The 16675-nt window shown below is 41.8% G+C and overlaps 1 protein-coding gene across 1 annotated transcript; it reads left to right on the top strand.

Moving 5' to 3' along the window:
• Positions 1-537: 537 nt before the first annotated feature.
• asip1 (agouti signaling protein 1) lies at positions 538-16390 on the top strand. The gene is made up of 4 exons (XM_067506007.1): positions 538-867; positions 14385-14554; positions 14652-14701; positions 15450-16390. The coding sequence occupies exons 2-4, from the start codon at positions 14389-14391 to the stop codon at positions 15612-15614; spliced, it is 381 nt and encodes a 126-aa protein (XP_067362108.1). The 5' UTR covers positions 538-867; positions 14385-14388; the 3' UTR covers positions 15615-16390.
• Positions 16391-16675: the final 285 nt, after the last annotated feature.

Below are 16675 nucleotides of genomic sequence, written 5' to 3'. Positions count from 1 at the left end.
TCAGCACCTGGTGCCGTTTGATTTGCCTGTTATTCAACAGCATGTGAATGAAAGGCAAACTGTAAAGCACTTTGAATAAAAGTGCTACATACGTTACATTTTACTGTCATATTCTGCGTGGAATTGGAATTGCAGAATTCAATACAAATGCAAAATACAATTTGTTCCATCCTCAACTGCTTCCGTGCAGACATTTCCTGACTTCCCCTGTGGGGCCAGCAGCAGTACACCTGCTGACTCTTTGTCTTTGTCTTCCTCTCACTCACATAGGGAACGAGCTCCTGACTCAACACCTGCTCGGTTCCACTGAACGTGTATCTGTAAATGCAACACAGCTTGTCGTGTGTTCTTCATAGGCGTTTTAGGCAAAGCAGGAAATCGCAAACATAAGCACACGAATATTGGGCTCCCAGACCTACACAAAACAACACCTCACAGGAGGGTCTGGTTCCCATTTCTCTGTCCATCCTCTGAATAATTTGACCTTTCCCATTATCCAGCCCACTGCAGCACTGGTCCCGCCTCCAGTACAAACCCTCCTATGTCTTCATTATCAACAGCAGTGCAAGGTACTACTATTTAAGCAGAGATAAAAGAAGAAAGGAAGGGGATTGCGATAAAAGAAGATTTGGAGAGAGAAAAAACGGACGGAGGCAAGAGAACCGAGACACAAGGCGAGACGACGACCAAATCGGAGGTGAAGGGTGGAAAAAGGGAGGGAGGGGAGGAAAAGAGAGTGGTGACTCGTGGACCAAAGAGGCAGACAAATAACCAGAAGGAAAACAGAGGTGAAAGGAGAGCAGAGCGTTTTCAGAGGCAAGAGAAAGCGAGAAACTGACTGAAAGACAGACGGCCTGCAATCCACAGGTAAGGCACATGGAAACTTTCACTCTGTCTTGTCTCGTTCAAACATTTCCAGGAACTCGTCCGAGCGATGGAAAAGCACGGTGAGAAAGCCCCTCGGAGCTTGGATCAGAGTTGTTAAAACATACTGGCTCTTGTGCCCTAATCTTAGTTGTTGGAGTCGAACTAATCCTCTGCAGGCTTGTTTGAAAATGCTACATCAGTATTTCCTCTGAGTGCCAGCTGCTTTTGAAGGATTTCCCTGACTGTGACCTGTGATGTTTAGTGGGTGCCGTGCACATTACGTGCCTCGCACGGCAATCAATACCCAATTATAATAAACGGTTAGCTGAGGCGTTCCTCAGGTTTTGCTTAGCAAGAGGAAGAAAGCAGGCTGGGAATTGTGCCCGAGCACTGCAGCTGTTCACAAAAACCTCCACTGTAAATTACTGTTGAAGTAAACTCTGCATCCGCGTCGCGTGCGGCCACAGCGTTCGAAGAACCTGGCGTATGTAATGCGATTTGCGTTCGAAGAAAAAGCACCAGTGGCATCAAAGTATCCGGCCCCGTTCTCAGCAGGTTGTCGAATAGATAAAGCGGGAAAAGCAGCAGAGCTAGTTGTTACTGTACAATCAATAGCACATTGTTAAGAAGAAAGAAGAAAGAAGAAGTTAAATCTGCCAGACTGAAAAAAACCCCCATAAAAAGTGGCCTGTACACAGGTGCATCCATACAGATCGTCTTTGCTAAATAACGCCGTTTAAATATCTTAAGATAATCCAACGAAATTGTTTTGGGCCTGCAAAGTTTAAAACGCGGTCAGAGGTTTCATGAAAAGCCTGCAGAAAAGTCACCACAACATCATGTGCTTCAAATCCAATCAAGGTTTTACTTTTACTGTTGTGTAAAAAGGTTTTTCCGTTGCCCCTGAGTATCAGTGAAAGGCCAACATTTTTTTATCGTGCTGTTGCTTTAATGAGGAGACCGCGTAACGACAAGTTCTCTGCCTGCTGGCTCATGGCACAAAAATGTAAATAAAATAAATACAAATGTGAGCAAGCATAAACGCAGAGGCACGAGCTCATTACTCGAGCCTTGCATGCTGCCGTTGCTCCTACACAAGCGAGGAAACATTGTTTCTGTTTATAGCAACCGACGCGGTGTAACCCTCCCAAATAATCTACACTTAAACTTCCCACGAGAGATCACTTTGAATTTTCGGCCATAGCCGTAAAAAAAATCCACTTGGATGCAAAAAAAAAAATTCTCGCGCTGCTAAATAGAATAGAATGAATAATGAATGAAATAACCACCAAGACCTCCTTTAAAAATATTGTTGATTAGGAAATATTAGGCACTGAATGCACCTTTACTGTCAGTGGCTGCTGGGAATCTGTGTTATACGATTTCTTTTGTTGCCAGGAAGAATTCTGTGTAAACAAAAGAATATTTCAATCAGCCACTTGATGGTTGATTGAAGTCATTCTTTGGAAATGTGATCACTACTTTTCCGCTGGGTCCTTGAGATCTTAGGAAACTGTGGCGGAGAGAAGCAGAACCATCCAGGCCCTCACTGCTATTAACACACTCGAAGACCAAAACATGTGTTTGAAATTTTATGTCACGACTGATACAACAAGTGCCACTGAAAGCTTTGATTTCCATCTTGACGAGGTGGAATTCGGGGGAGAGCTCCACGACGACGACTCCCCCCGATGTCTCAGGGACAATGTGAAAGCCTGCTCAGCCCGGCTTCCCACTCTTTTTACCGCTGGTGAAAACACATATGGACGCTTTGCATCCGTTGCTAAAATTACCGTGCAAATCAGCGCTTTAATGCATTTTTTCGTGTTTTGCTTTTTCTCTTCTGTTGCTCGTTGACTTTTTCTACTCTGGATGGTGAAGCGTGAAACGCATTTGACGTGACAGTGTTAAAGAAATGGTTTATTATGGTACTAAACACAAGTTAGTGTATAGGTGAAGAAATATAACAGACCTTTGTTTTTCTAATACAGATTTACCAGTTTTAGTGGATTTACATTGTGTCCCAGGCACCAGTTTACTCATAGGAAACTAGTAATGTAGCAAATGTGACATGTTTTCACTGTAGTAACCTCATTACTGCAAAGGAAAAGAGACCTGCAATAGGTTTAGTATGAATTTTACAGTTTTAGCAGATTTTTTTGAGGCGTATTATTCATCTCAGTTGGTGCTTGCTCCAAATTGCAACTGCACAAAATTGTCAGAACATCAAACCTGTAATGCTTGAATTTCTTGCATCACTCTTGGTCAAACCCAAATTGTTTTAATTCGGAAAACACATTGCTACACAGTCTCTCAAGCTCGTTTGCCTTCACTTTAATAAATCTAAAAAGCTGAGTTGAAAAAAAGGCCAAGACATTGATTGACATCGGCTTTCTTAAAAACCCCGGCACCAATGACGAAATCCAGATCCTTTGTCCAAATGGTGTGTTACGTTCTGCTTTTCATCATGTCAGAAAATACCACCAAGTGATAAAAACCCAATAATGTGCGATCATCCTGATTTATCTCGTTCTTCTAACACACTTGCTCCAATGCTGTCCAACAATATTTAAAACGACGGGCCGTGCTGTTGTACCCCTTTGTCTCTGAACACACACACAAACACACACACAACTAACTAGAGCCCCAAATGAGACCTAAGCTGCAGCTGAAAACTGTCCCTTCCACCAAGTGTTTTAGTAAAATCACTTCATGAAAGACAAAGCTGATCTATGTACTCGGATCCTCAGCCATGGTGGTTTTTAAAGTACCACTCCGACAGGTCTGTGGCTACGCGGCCCCCATGCTCAGTAAGCTGAGATGCACTGGTTCCAAACCCATGTTCGACCCCTGTCCAGCACATTAAAGGCCCATCTGGTCAGATGTAGTTACGATTACAAAAATATTACGTATGTGGTCATGAGGGGAATCTAAAAGAACATTTCTGACCGTAATTCGATTTAAAGAGGCCAACAGATCCACTTATGAAATTACTAACAACAGCATAATACCATTTCCTGAACTCTCCCATTCTTGTCCATGTGTCTGCGTCTGGGTGTCTACATCATTTTTAGACAGAAACCTTTGTTAGAGGGAGGTTAGGGTGGATGGAGGTCCGTCCACAGGAGACTGGAGTTTGGGTCCGTTTAGCGTCTAAACCTGATTTCTTTGGGCCGAAACCCAACGACTTGGTATGTTTGCACAATTGTAATGCAAAGTTTGGGACTGTTTGGGACAAAACGTGGTAATGCACCCAAGCTGTGTTCGTAAGGCAGATGGCTCCTGGGTCCTTATGGTTACTATTTTTAAAATACTTCCCAGTGCTGATTCCTGCTGTGGAATATGTTTGAACTCCTGACATGAAATGAAATGTCAACAGTTTGTAGAGTGGGACGTGCTGGATGTAAGGGGGAGAGGAACCGCGGCGTGTAGGTATTGAGAGTCACAGCATGTTTGCTTAAACGAGGCCAATTTCATTAAAACATCAGACACCGTTCCAACGTGAAAAGCTGGAGGAATTACTGGAGGAATGTCGTCTCTCCCGGATTCCCCACAGATTGAAAATAATTTACCTGGGAAACCACAAACAGATGAAAGGTGAGCAGTGTATGGAGCCGGACCAGATGTCAGATGACGTGACACAGGCATTAAAACTACTGTCAGGGTGATTTATCTTCTAGAAGTCCTCCCCGAGTCTGCCAGAAGTCCCTCGTCTTCACATATATTTGTCTTCTGACAGATTAAACGTCCTTAGATTCCAGCGAGCACAAACTGAAATTCCGAACACAGACGAGTGTTATCCAGAAAGCCACCTTTGACCTCTTCACCTGTGTTTTCTCTTTCTTTTTTTTTTCTTTTTTTGTGTTGTTTGCTTTTAATAATTTTTATGTTCATAAGGAGTTATACATAGATGAATACCATCTGCTGGATTTGATGTTGTGGTGGAGAGAGGTCAGCATGGGCACTCTTGCCTGTCTCAAACTACAAGGCCAGCATCACATTTGTCCCACTGAACCACCAGGAGGTCTTAATGTTGTGGCTGGTGGGTTTACAGTGTAGCTGCTCATAGGGAACGACAGCATGAGATTTAAATAAACAAAAATCATGTTCATGAAATTCAAATACCCAAACTTTGCCTAATGGTTTTTAGTTCGCTTGACAAACGTTCATGGGAGCGGCCAGTGATTTCAGGTAAATCCGTTTCTTTAATGTCAACGTTAACATTTTATATTAAAAAAAATTGAAGAAATTATAGGGCCAAGAAATTTAAACACAAGTTTTCCGCTCTTTTTTTTTTTTTTGATTAGAATTACTCTTGTTAGAGATGTTCAGAAAACTGGGTGAGCTCTCACAGTTTCAAACAAAGTATTATAAAATGGCTGCTTAATTTCATAATTCATTTCTAAATAGAATAGGTTTTTTTATTATTAAACTACTTTGTACACATGAAATAAATTATACACAATTTTAGTAAACCTCTAATAACTTTGATCATAGGTTTTTTTTAACTATGCTTTGCTTTAAGGCGTGTTTACAGTACCTGATGGTTCATTCTCATTGATGAAATAATAATTTTTTTCAGTAGCACTAAGCAGAGGGTTTGTTTGCAGCCATGTGTGTGAGATGTTTCAAATTGTTCTTTGTGTTTTTTTTTTTTCCTCATGAAACCTGTTGCACTTCATCATAACAACATATCCTGTCAATCAGTGCAGTTTACAGTCGCTAACAAGGAAGACGACAGCAGGTGACACGTGAGACAGCTGTGATGCAATATGTTTTAAGCAGTATTTGTTGTCCTGGTGTCCACAGAGACCTCTGTCAGTGTCCCTGTGGTCTGTTTGGTAACTTGCTGGACTGTGGACAGCTGTGGTGAAGAAAATGTGGACAACTTAGTTCGGCAAGTGAGAGAAGCCACAGATGTGACCACAGAGCTGGCAGTGACACATAAACTATTTATATTTAATATAAAAGTATAACTTGTATTGATAATATAATAATTCATTGACTGATACATGTTTTATTATAGATTATGTAAATCATGAAGCCTGTGGCCTGAGAGACAAAGCTGAGAGCAAATTTAAAAAAAAAATATTTGTGTCTGACACAGTTTGATTTTGAGACATAATCTCGAAAAACTAACACTATTTTTGTCAATATTCCTTATTGTTTTGTTACCATAAAATCTAAATTTGTCATCAAATGCGCAGTTCAACGTAAATTTGAAGTCACTGTTGAGAAATGGACTCTGCGTTTATTCATCTCTAACATGATTTTAACACGCGCACTAAAAGTCGATAATGGATCATGTCTCAGACACTTAGTGTGAGGGTGGGTCGCTGCAGCGTGTGATAAACCGGTGGTCCTGGTGCTATAGATGCCCACAGTGCACGCGCGCTCTCAGTCTTCTTCAAGGGAACTTCTCCTTTGACTCGCGGTGAATTGGGGGGAAATAATGCTCGCGCACGTGCGCTCATCGCCATGATTTGAGATTTGCAGGCAGAGCGTGTAAATCTGGCAGAAATTGTAACGTGTGCGCACAGTTCAGTCCCACGCGCGCACACGCAGTTTTGTGCATCTGGACATTGGGTTCACTGCCTCCGTCCGTCGCACGCACCTGTTTTCTGTTGTAATCAGCCTTTTGCCGTTTATAACGCCATCACTCACTCACGGTTCCCCGCTGGCTCGATGCTAAAGTCCCACGTTTTGTCTCTGCGTTTTGTTTGCTGGACAACGCCACTACGCCGGGGATGCACTTCCGCAATGTGGAAGCATTTAAGCCAAATCTCGGCGGCATCTTTAAACAGCAAGGTCACGTGTTATCACCTTATTAGCGTGCGCCGCCTTAAAAATGCTTTTAACTTGTAATGCAGTGTTGCTAAGTCACGCGGCAGTACCCGATTTCAAAATAAGAGACTGATGAAACTTGATAGCACTTTTGCTATACGTTAAATGAGACAAATTAAAAACCTCTTGTCAACTTTGTATTTAATGCAGATTAACTCATTATCTGAGTTTTTTTTTTTTTAGAGGCAATTAAGCAATGTTAACATATCCTTGTGTATACTGTAAAATATAAATGTCTAAATGTGGCTATTGTCGCTTTGAAGATTTGTAAATTATATTTATGCTTATTTAGAAAAGCAGAGGGTGAATAATTGGAGTTCAACATGTGTGTTCCTGCTGTTTCTCATTCAATTTCTAAACTTTTTTTTTTTTTTTTTTTTTAAAGCATAGGAACTGATGCAGGCCTGTGTGTGAAAGTGGAGCCAGCAGCCTCTGCAGCAGAGCAGATCAATTTAAAAAGGAACCCCGTGCGTTTATTGTCGACTTCCCTGGTGATGGAAATTGCTGAAAATTATTTCAAAATGAGAACCAGGCCACCGGGGCGCTGTGATGTTTCCTGGACATGTTGCGCGCGTTTGTGTGCGCGCGAGCGCGCGAACAAAGCATAAAGTGGGATCCTTGGGTTTATTTTGACTCGGTCAAAGTCAGATATTCTGTATGAAGAAAAACCTCCGACGGACCACATTTGATTGATATAATAACCAAACTATCTGAACAAGATTAATTAAAATTTCTGATATAAATCAGTTTAAAAAGTCCGATTTGTCTTACTTTTCACCTATAAATTGCTGTTTACATATATACATATGTAAACAGCTTTTTGATATTAGTAATCGTATTAAAATAATTGTACAAGCACAAGAACTGCTGTTTTACTGTGAGCCAGTAATCAAGAGGCGCATTATTTGAAAGTGATGCCATCTGTTTGCTCCGGGCTCACCTGCTGTCTGGACTTGAAGTAATTAAAGTGAGCCTCTTTTAATGAAAGTATGCGGCTGCAGTCCTTCGACTTTAAATGTATAGCACATAATTGGGTCCAATGGTTAAAAACAATTATTTGTGGCATCACTGATGCATCGTTAAACATTTTTGTGATCTTGTTTGCTTGCTGCAATGGAGATTGTCACATCTCTCTCTCCATCTATCTATATATATATTTGTGGACCTGATCAAAAAGTAGTTTTGCGGTTTGGCATGTGGAAAAATAACCTAAAAACAAAACCAATCAACTCTGAATGGCCTGATTTACATTATAAAAACATATTCTAATCAGATTTATTTGGAGAAAAGGGCGGACAGGGCCGCTAACAATGCATGAACTATACTGCAGCATATTCCAAGACGTGTGTTAACTGCTTTTGAAAGAGTCCGGTGCAAACATTACACCAGGAACCAGAAGCCTTTTCAAACACACGAACAAACAAAAAGAAAACTGTGCAGTGTCGAATTAAACCACGTAAACACGAGGAGATTGAGATGTTTTTCATTGTTTCCCTATTCTTAACTGTGAAGGAGCCACTTTATGAAGTCTGTTTTAAACATGAACATGCCAATCGATCATCTTTCAGATGTTTTAATGCAGGAGATTGAGACGTCAAAGCCACGGAGGAATGCAGTTATAGGTGCTAAATCAGTGCTGCACATGGCCACAGCTGTGCGTAACAGCCACGTGAGGTAACAATGGCTTAATGTTCCCCCTCAATCTGTCTTTTCTCAGGGAGAAATTCAGTCTATTTGAACTGAATTGTGGGAATATGATGATGATGATGATGGGGGGGGACACAATGAAACGATCTACTGAAAAGAACGCAAATGCATATGTCTGTCTCAGTTTTAGTTGCAAATATCCAGAGTTTTGAGTTTAGGGAAGCAGTGACAGCAGTTCGTTCCACCAAAGACACAGAATATTTGCACAACTCTAACGGTGACCGTGGCAATTTCTAGCTTCTCGTTGCAGTAATAGTCTGTTAACAATTACTACTTTCACGCTCGAGTGCAATTTTAGAGGATCAGAGGTGTTTGCTAACGTTGTGTGTCCGGATCCTCTGCTGGGTTTTCTCGTTGGAAGCGCGCATCTCTCTTGAGATTCCGCAGAGGCTGCATCTTGTCAAAAGTTTTCCCCGTCACTCATTCGTCGGATTCGTCACGCACGGGTGAGTCTTAGTGGCCACATTCTGCGCACCGTGACTAAATCGGCCAGTCGTGAAACCGTCCAAGCTGTTTATTGCGCAGTGTATTTGCTGTACTGTGTCTTTTACTGTGGTTCAGACCTGCGACTTGGGCAAAGTCCTTAGACTAGAACCTCCCTGCAGATCACCCCAGGATTCATCAGTATGCAGACTCACAGATCAAATGATGCATAGAGACATTGCAGGAGCGAGAGGCAAACTGTTCTCCTTTGACTGCACATGCGTGCGTGTCATTCAGTGAAGACAGCCGACACAAAACAGCTCGACATTCTTTTCAACCTCACCACATGGTGAACGAGCAGCTTCCCGCTGCCCAGCAAGCTTCACTCGAAAAGAGGCCGTTCTTTCCTGACATAGAAAGGTAACGCAAACGTGCCACAAACATCTCATTATCGCACACGCGATGAGTGATGGTGTGCGTCGGCGTATTTGGCTGCACATCTGCACAGGTGTTTGTTTTGCTCGTTAACTCGCCCTCCGCTTAGATCTCAGTCATTGCTTCACCTCTTTAAATCTCGGAGAGAAGACCGGTGCCATAAAAGTTTGGTTTCCATAACCTCATGAGAAACAGCGACTCAGGTTTGCTGCAGTTTTAAAGTTGAACCAGACACTGGGCAGGAGATGTGTCGAGATGGTTTGAGGTGATTTTTGACATACTATGTGTTTAAGTTTTTTTTTTTTTTTTTGTTTTTTTTTTGCTGGATGCTATGCTGCTTTCAGAGAAACTGCATAATGCTAAAAATGTGAAACCTTGGCTAAAATCGATTTTTCTTTTTTAGAAGTGGCTGTAAATAGTCAGTGGTTTTATTTGACACAAGGTACAGTAGTGGTTTTCTTACAATCAATTATAGTTGACAAAATCCAACATTTAAAGCCCTAATAATAAAGCACATGGTTTATTTGAACTCCATATGTTGTTGCTGGATAGTTTTCTGTCAGCACCAGACGGATACTGATGAAGTTAGATTAGTGCAACCTCAGTGTCTGGATTTACTAGGCCGTAAACAATCTCACATTTTACATTGTTGTCATGGTTGGGAAAAAAAAAAAAAAACATAAACGTGAGCATTTTACTACCTTAGCTTATTTTACTTTGTTCAACTAGGAGGTACTGCCAACGTGGTTGCACCTGAGTTCACTGAAATTGTCCAATCACATACTGCAGATTTGACCGACTGTGTGGCCTCTGCAAAAATGCTGAACAAAGAGTAAAGTTTCAAACTGCGTGCACTCAACGAAAATACGTTTTTACAGAATTAACAAATTACCTGTTGCAGTGATTTAAATTACTTATCAAGTAATTTTACATGGATGGAAATGTCACGCAGGGTTGTAAAAGTACATGTTGCAGGTCTTTGGGAGAGTTTAATCAATTAGCTACAGTTTTTTGTTACATGGAACATTCACGATTTCAGAAATGGTTCAACTTTCCCATTTTGCCAGTAAAACAAACAAACACAAAAGCTTCCTAAAGGACATTAAGCCACCTTACTTTGTATTCTACTGACCGAAACAATGTCCAATTTAATCTTTGGTCACATTTCCTTTTTAATTAGGTCTTTGACTTGTAGCTACAGTTCAGCCAAGCTGACAATAGAATAACGGCCACCTGCTTTATCCTTGGTAGCTCGTGTTTTGCTGATGCTGAAGCTCGTCCCTAACTTTGGATGCATAACGACCAGAAAGTGTGACTACTTGATTTGACGATGGAAAAAGGCTCAGTTTTCATATCCGGGTCTGTTTTTGGGATCAAGGAACAGTCAACAACTAAAACTAGAACTGCAACAACTTGATGTATCCAGTAATGTCTCCTTTTGTGTAACTAATTCATCATTATTTTCTTTAGGTTTTTCGTATTTCCCACTTGTCGCTAAGCTAAGTGGTTTCTGAGCGAAGCACATCTGTTTTTCAAAGTTGTTGTGGCTCTGATTTTTTTTTTTTTAACACAATTTCCTTTAAGACTCCCATTGTCAAAATATACATTGTGTATTCTTTGCATGTTCTCAGTCGGACACGTTGCTCCATGCGGTGACATGGTTCTTTATCCCAGAGCTCTTAGTTGAGCAGTTGCCCCAAATTGCCATAGTGTTTTACAGTGGTCGCGCATTCACAGTTGATGCTCGGTTTTCAAACGCCAGCTCAACCACATTTGTTGGAACGAAGAAAATGACCACCCAGGGGAACAGCCACAGTTTCCAGTCTTGCATCAGACAGAGCAGATCGAATAGATGCCTACACAGTTTGCAAAGCACACTCGTGCTTTTCATGCAGGATCATGTCTCAAATACATTTATGCTTCAAGTGTATTGTCCTGCACATGCATAATCCCAATCATTGTCTATTCATCTGGGGGGTTTTCCAAAACAAGGACACACACTTTGTGCTGCCCCAGAACTCCTCCAGTGGACACAAACACACGCACGCTGTTAAATCTTAAAATAAATAATATTTTTTTCCTTGACTCATATCTTCAGTTTAGCTAAACCAATCCCAGGTGCACAGCAGTCTAACTAAGAGCTGGTTAAGAAAAAGTTCCCGCAGATGCGGATTGTGCGGCACAATCTGTCCAGATGTGTGACGTATTCCATCCCGAGTCTGAGCTGAATCGTGAACCCCCCCGTGTTAATGTAATGAACTCTGACCTGCCTTTGTCACGCCCCTAAACCACCGCCTCAGAATTCAGTTCCACTGCTGTGTTGATCCGTCAGGTGGAGCAGTGGTTGGGATACTGCAGTGTTTAGTCTGAACTTCCTGTCAAGTCAAACCCCCTCAGTATAGTCCGCCCCTCTTTCTCTGTCAGTGATCTGCATTGTGGCCTTTGGGCTTCACACACGTCACCATAGCAGACAGGTGGAGGTCTGGCCGTGTTTATTTGCCCTTTAGAAAAACCATCAGAAAATAGTTTTATTTCTCCGATTTACTGCTTTGTTCTCTTTACTACTGCTCGCTCTCTTCCGCTGTCAGTTCACAGGGTCCAGTTCCTATAACACAGCGACTGTCCCTGCAGCAGTAACTATGAGTGACAGAAGTGCAGCTGTGCAGTGATGCCTGCATTAACCACGAATGATCATAATCTCTCCAAACTCCAGTCAGTACTGTTTTTTTTTTACTAAACGTGAGAAAATGTGTAGTCTAGCGGTGAGAAAATGAATAAACGAGATGAAATTACAATCCTACAAGATTAGAAACGAAATTGTGAAGATCGGTGGGAGAAAAGGTTGCATTAGGAAAATGGACAGAGCATCAGATTCAGCAGTAATTGGCAGCGGCCGAGAAACAGCTGAAAAACATTATGCAGCCTGGCCGAACTTTGCTTTTGGCTCCACAGCTGCAAACCTGTCCAGCAGCTCCCAGCCACTCGTCCCACACTGCTGCTGACCTCTGCTTATCATCCCGCACATTAAATTTAAATTTTTTTTCTTTACTGTTAATTAGAGTTTAATCAGTGTGAGAAATGCAGCTGAGTCTCTCGTGTTCTGCTTTATGCAGCACCGACGCTCAGTGGCCAGTGGACGTTTGAGGGTCTAGTTCAGACTGAAGAACACGACTCCTGGATTTTGACTCTGTGTTTTTGAGCAATTCAAAGAAAAAGGTGATAAAACTGTTTGCTATGTCCAACAGGTGGGAACAATAATTGATTTTACAATAGGTGTGATATGACCCACACCACCGTGCTCCTCAAATACCTCTGAACATCTCTGCCATAAATAAATATAAAATCAGAACAGTTCTTCTCCTGCTGGAATTTTCCTTTTTCATTCATTTATGATTTGTTTGAGCAACATGCAGATACAGCCCTTTCATTTCTATTTTATGAGCAGCTTGAAATCTCCACTATTTTGGGCATTTTCCATTTATGTTTGAAGGAAGTTGCTGTTATGCGATATGAGTCCTAACCTCAGACCAACCTGAGGCCTGAATGTTTTTTTTGTTGGACTAATATTGATAGTGGGGAGAAAGAAAATCCCCATATGAAGACTTCTAGTGGATTTTTGCCATTTTGTGACTACACACATTATATTATCATCAGGTGACGTGCACACGTTTACTCCAGAGCTCTAGGGATCGAAGCATGGAGTCGCTTTAAGCCCTCGTTGCGTGTTGCTTTCATTAGCTCCTCGATTGTGATTCAGAATCACTGTTTTCTATGTAGGAAAAACAGGATTTGGAATTAAATGACTATTTTTGGTAACTCGTACAGCCCTTTCCCCGAGTTTCGTAAATCAGGAATTTTTTTTTTAAATACACTCCACAGCCAGAAAAAAAAGTCACATGCTCTAATATTTCGTTACACTCCCTACAGCTTTGATTGGTTAACGACATTTCTTTCCGTCCAGAGTTGCCTTCATTTGGCCCCCGAAAATCGTTTGTGGATGATTGCAGCGTCTTCAGCACATCCCAAACATTCTCAGTGGAGTTAAGCTGGTGAATCCATGTGTCGAAATGACGTTTAATGCACTCGTTGCTCGATGAATCCCGTCACTGTCGTGTTGTCACGTCAATGTAGCAGCATCGGCGGAGGAAAGAAACATTAATGGCGCCTGGTCATTCAGTATGTTCAGGTAGTCAGCGACTCATTGCATCGGTTAGGCTTCAATGCCTTTTTACCAGCGGAGACATATTAATCACTGCAGTAACTATCCAGTGGAAAGCTCTTAGGCATTTGCTCAGTTAAAGCCATCTGGTGAGTTTTTTTTTTTTTGGCTAGTCCACAATTGCTGGGAAAAAATAGTCAGTGAAGACTTTGAAGAATCACTTACTGTGTGCTCCCACCGTTCCATGCAAACAAATGTCGGGAAGGCAAGCAGAGAGACATGGAAGTGATGTTAAAATAATTATGTCCACGTTGAACATTTGACAGATTTATCCTATTGAGATTTCTAACAGCTTGTCATCCTAAAATGTGTGTGAATAGATGCTACAGTTTTTTTTCATTATGCACCTAATGGTGCCTTTTATGAAAGGCAGTGTCGTGAGTCCACCACGTTGACCCAGACCGAAACCTACTGTGTTTTCCGCGCAATCCATCAGAATGTTCAGAACGTTGACATTTGTGGTTTTCAGTAAAATGTCTGTTGGGTGGATCGGCATAAAACTTAGTACAGATGTCCACGTTCTCCCAAGGGTGAATAGCAATGCTACTCCAATACTATTGACATCCCCTGCAGCCTCAGCTGCCTTTTGGTGACAACTGGCTGGCAAATGTGGGAATGTTAGAACCCTAAGATTCTCAGACCATGGTAAAAATCAGCATGTTGACACTGGACCATCCTGACGTTAACATCTGTACAGAAATGACACTCGAATAACTGGCACTTTGATATGTTCTTGTAAAATGTAGGTTTGCACTTCAACCCTTGTTGCAGAATTAGGCCACGTCATAGTGTTTTCATTGAGATGATTAATTCCTGCAGGGAACACGGAGCTATTTTTGCTGTTTTTTTTTTTTTTTTTTGCTGAACATCTGTATTTGTTGATCTATAGAAAAATGCACACTTTCCTGCTGCTTGGCTGCTTCATCCTCGCTGTGACAGAGTACTTCCTTGGCTCTGCCCACATGGTCCCCGATGAGAGACTGTCCACCAACAGGGTTGTTGTATCTAATGCTATGTCTCAAAGCTTAGATACAGACTCACCCCCTGTTGTTATCGTAGGTAAGTTGAACCTCAGTGTTTGCACTTTATTTGTTAAGCGTCACTTTTTGTGAGGTGAAACTTCTCACAGTGTGTTTGCGTTTTTGATTTCTTTCAGAGTTGCCCAAATCGGTGAAGAAAAACAAGAAGGCGGCGAAAACAAAAAAGGTAGGAAGAAATAAATGTACAACTGTGTTGACTATATGTTGAGAAACTGTTATTGTTGTGACTAAAAAGGAAAAAATAGTAGCTCGTCCATCCATCCATTCATTATCTTCCACTTATCTGGAGTCGGGTCACAGAGGCAGCAATTTCAGCAAGGTGGTGCTGATATCTACTTCCCAGCTACATTTTGCAGCCAGCAGCAGGATCTCAAGGCTTTCCCAGGCCAGTGCGTTCTGGGTCTACACCAGGGTCTCCTACCAGTTGGAAGACCTCCACTGGAGGCGCCCAGGAAGCATTTTGATGAGATGCTGGAACGGTGGTTCCACTCTGAACTCACTCGGGATGTCAGAACTCTGTGCCCATCTGACCCCGGCCGAAACTACAATGGAAACTCATTTTCGTCCACTCGTATTTGGGAATTCATTCTTTCAGTCATTTCCTCACAGGCTCATCATCATAAATGTGGTACAACATCCGCACTGCTGCGGATGCTGAACTGAAGAAGTTCAAGCTTTTCAGTTCTAGACGATCTTACCATGTGTCCTGGTGCTTAAGCTACGACCAAGATTTTGTGTTTTCTTAAAAAACACGATAACCTCATTTTATCATAGTCATATAAACCAATCAGCTAGAAATGTATCACGTCCTGGTAATTTTGGTGTTAAGTTGAAGTAACCATGTGGACCTAATGCGTCGTTGTACTTTTCCTAATGGTTCTTGCTGCTTCTCCCTTTTTTCTTTTCCCTCTCAGAACAAATTCAGTGTGAAGAAGCACCCTCCACCTCCAGCCGACTGCATTCCCCTGTTGGGAAACTGTAAATCTCCAGGCAACGTGTGCTGCGATTTCTGCGCCTTCTGCCAGTGTCGGCTCTTCAGAACTGTCTGTTACTGCCGAATGGGCAACCCTCGCTGCTGAACGGCCAGCTGCCCACCAACTCATCTCAAAGCTGATGGAACGAAACTCAATGCAAAAGCAAACCAACTCGAGTGAACACTGAGATGCAAATCACTTCTTGGTTCGGTCCTTTGGTTCACAACTTTGCCTAAAATTTGCTGCATGAAAGCACTTTATCACAGAGGACTACAAACAGTGAACTATCCCCAAATCTTACATTATATAATGTTTATAGCACTGCAATGGAACTCACATTTATTTCACTGTTTAGCATGCATAAATCCAATATGTTTGCACAAACAGCTTCATATGTTGCTTTATTTTTATACTGAAATATATAAATGTGCAATCACACACTTTAATTCCAATGGATATTGAATATTATATGAAGACATGTAGGAATAAAACTCCTCTACTATGCTTTATATGACCGCGTTTTGGTTTTATGTAGTATCCAGACCACAGGGCCACAGGGTACGAACATGTCATCCAGGGTGACTAAGAAGATCTAAATACAGTATATACAATTTTGGATAACAGCAAAAACCATCAAGGTCTATCACGCCAACATTTTCACTTAAAGATTTCACTTGAATGTGTAATAATTTTTTGTTGCTGTTGTGGAGAAATACTTCTAGTTAGTTCTCCATCTTACTTGTGCAGAAACATCTGCATCAGGCCTCGTCTTCCCGGGGACAATGTCGAAGCTCAAACAGAGCAACTACCTTTTTTGTCATTGAGCACATATAACATATTGCACATACATCTTACAATGAAATTCTTTCTCTGCATTTGATCCATCCTTCTGGGGGGAGGAGTGGGCTACCATGGTGGGGGGGGGGTGGTCCGGGGAGCTGGCGCTGAGTGGCTCGCTCAGGGACACACCTGGTGGGTAGGCTGGGATTTGATCCTGCTGTTCTACCCACTGAGCTACTAAGCCGCCTAGTGTCCAAAGTGGCCAGTATTGCCATGGGCTGGACACAGTGGGAGCAATTTTTCCAGGTGTCAAATATAACTGCAAGTAGATAAACATGAGTCAATTGGACCAATGAACTGGAAAACATATATTAGTGGATTAAATC

This window comes from Channa argus, chromosome 5 (genome assembly GCF_033026475.1).
Source record: "Channa argus isolate prfri chromosome 5, Channa argus male v1.0, whole genome shotgun sequence".
NCBI classification, from domain to species: domain Eukaryota; kingdom Metazoa; phylum Chordata; class Actinopteri; order Anabantiformes; family Channidae; genus Channa; species Channa argus.
Note: the sequence above shows the minus strand (reverse complement) of the source record. Positions and strands in the feature narration are given on the sequence as shown.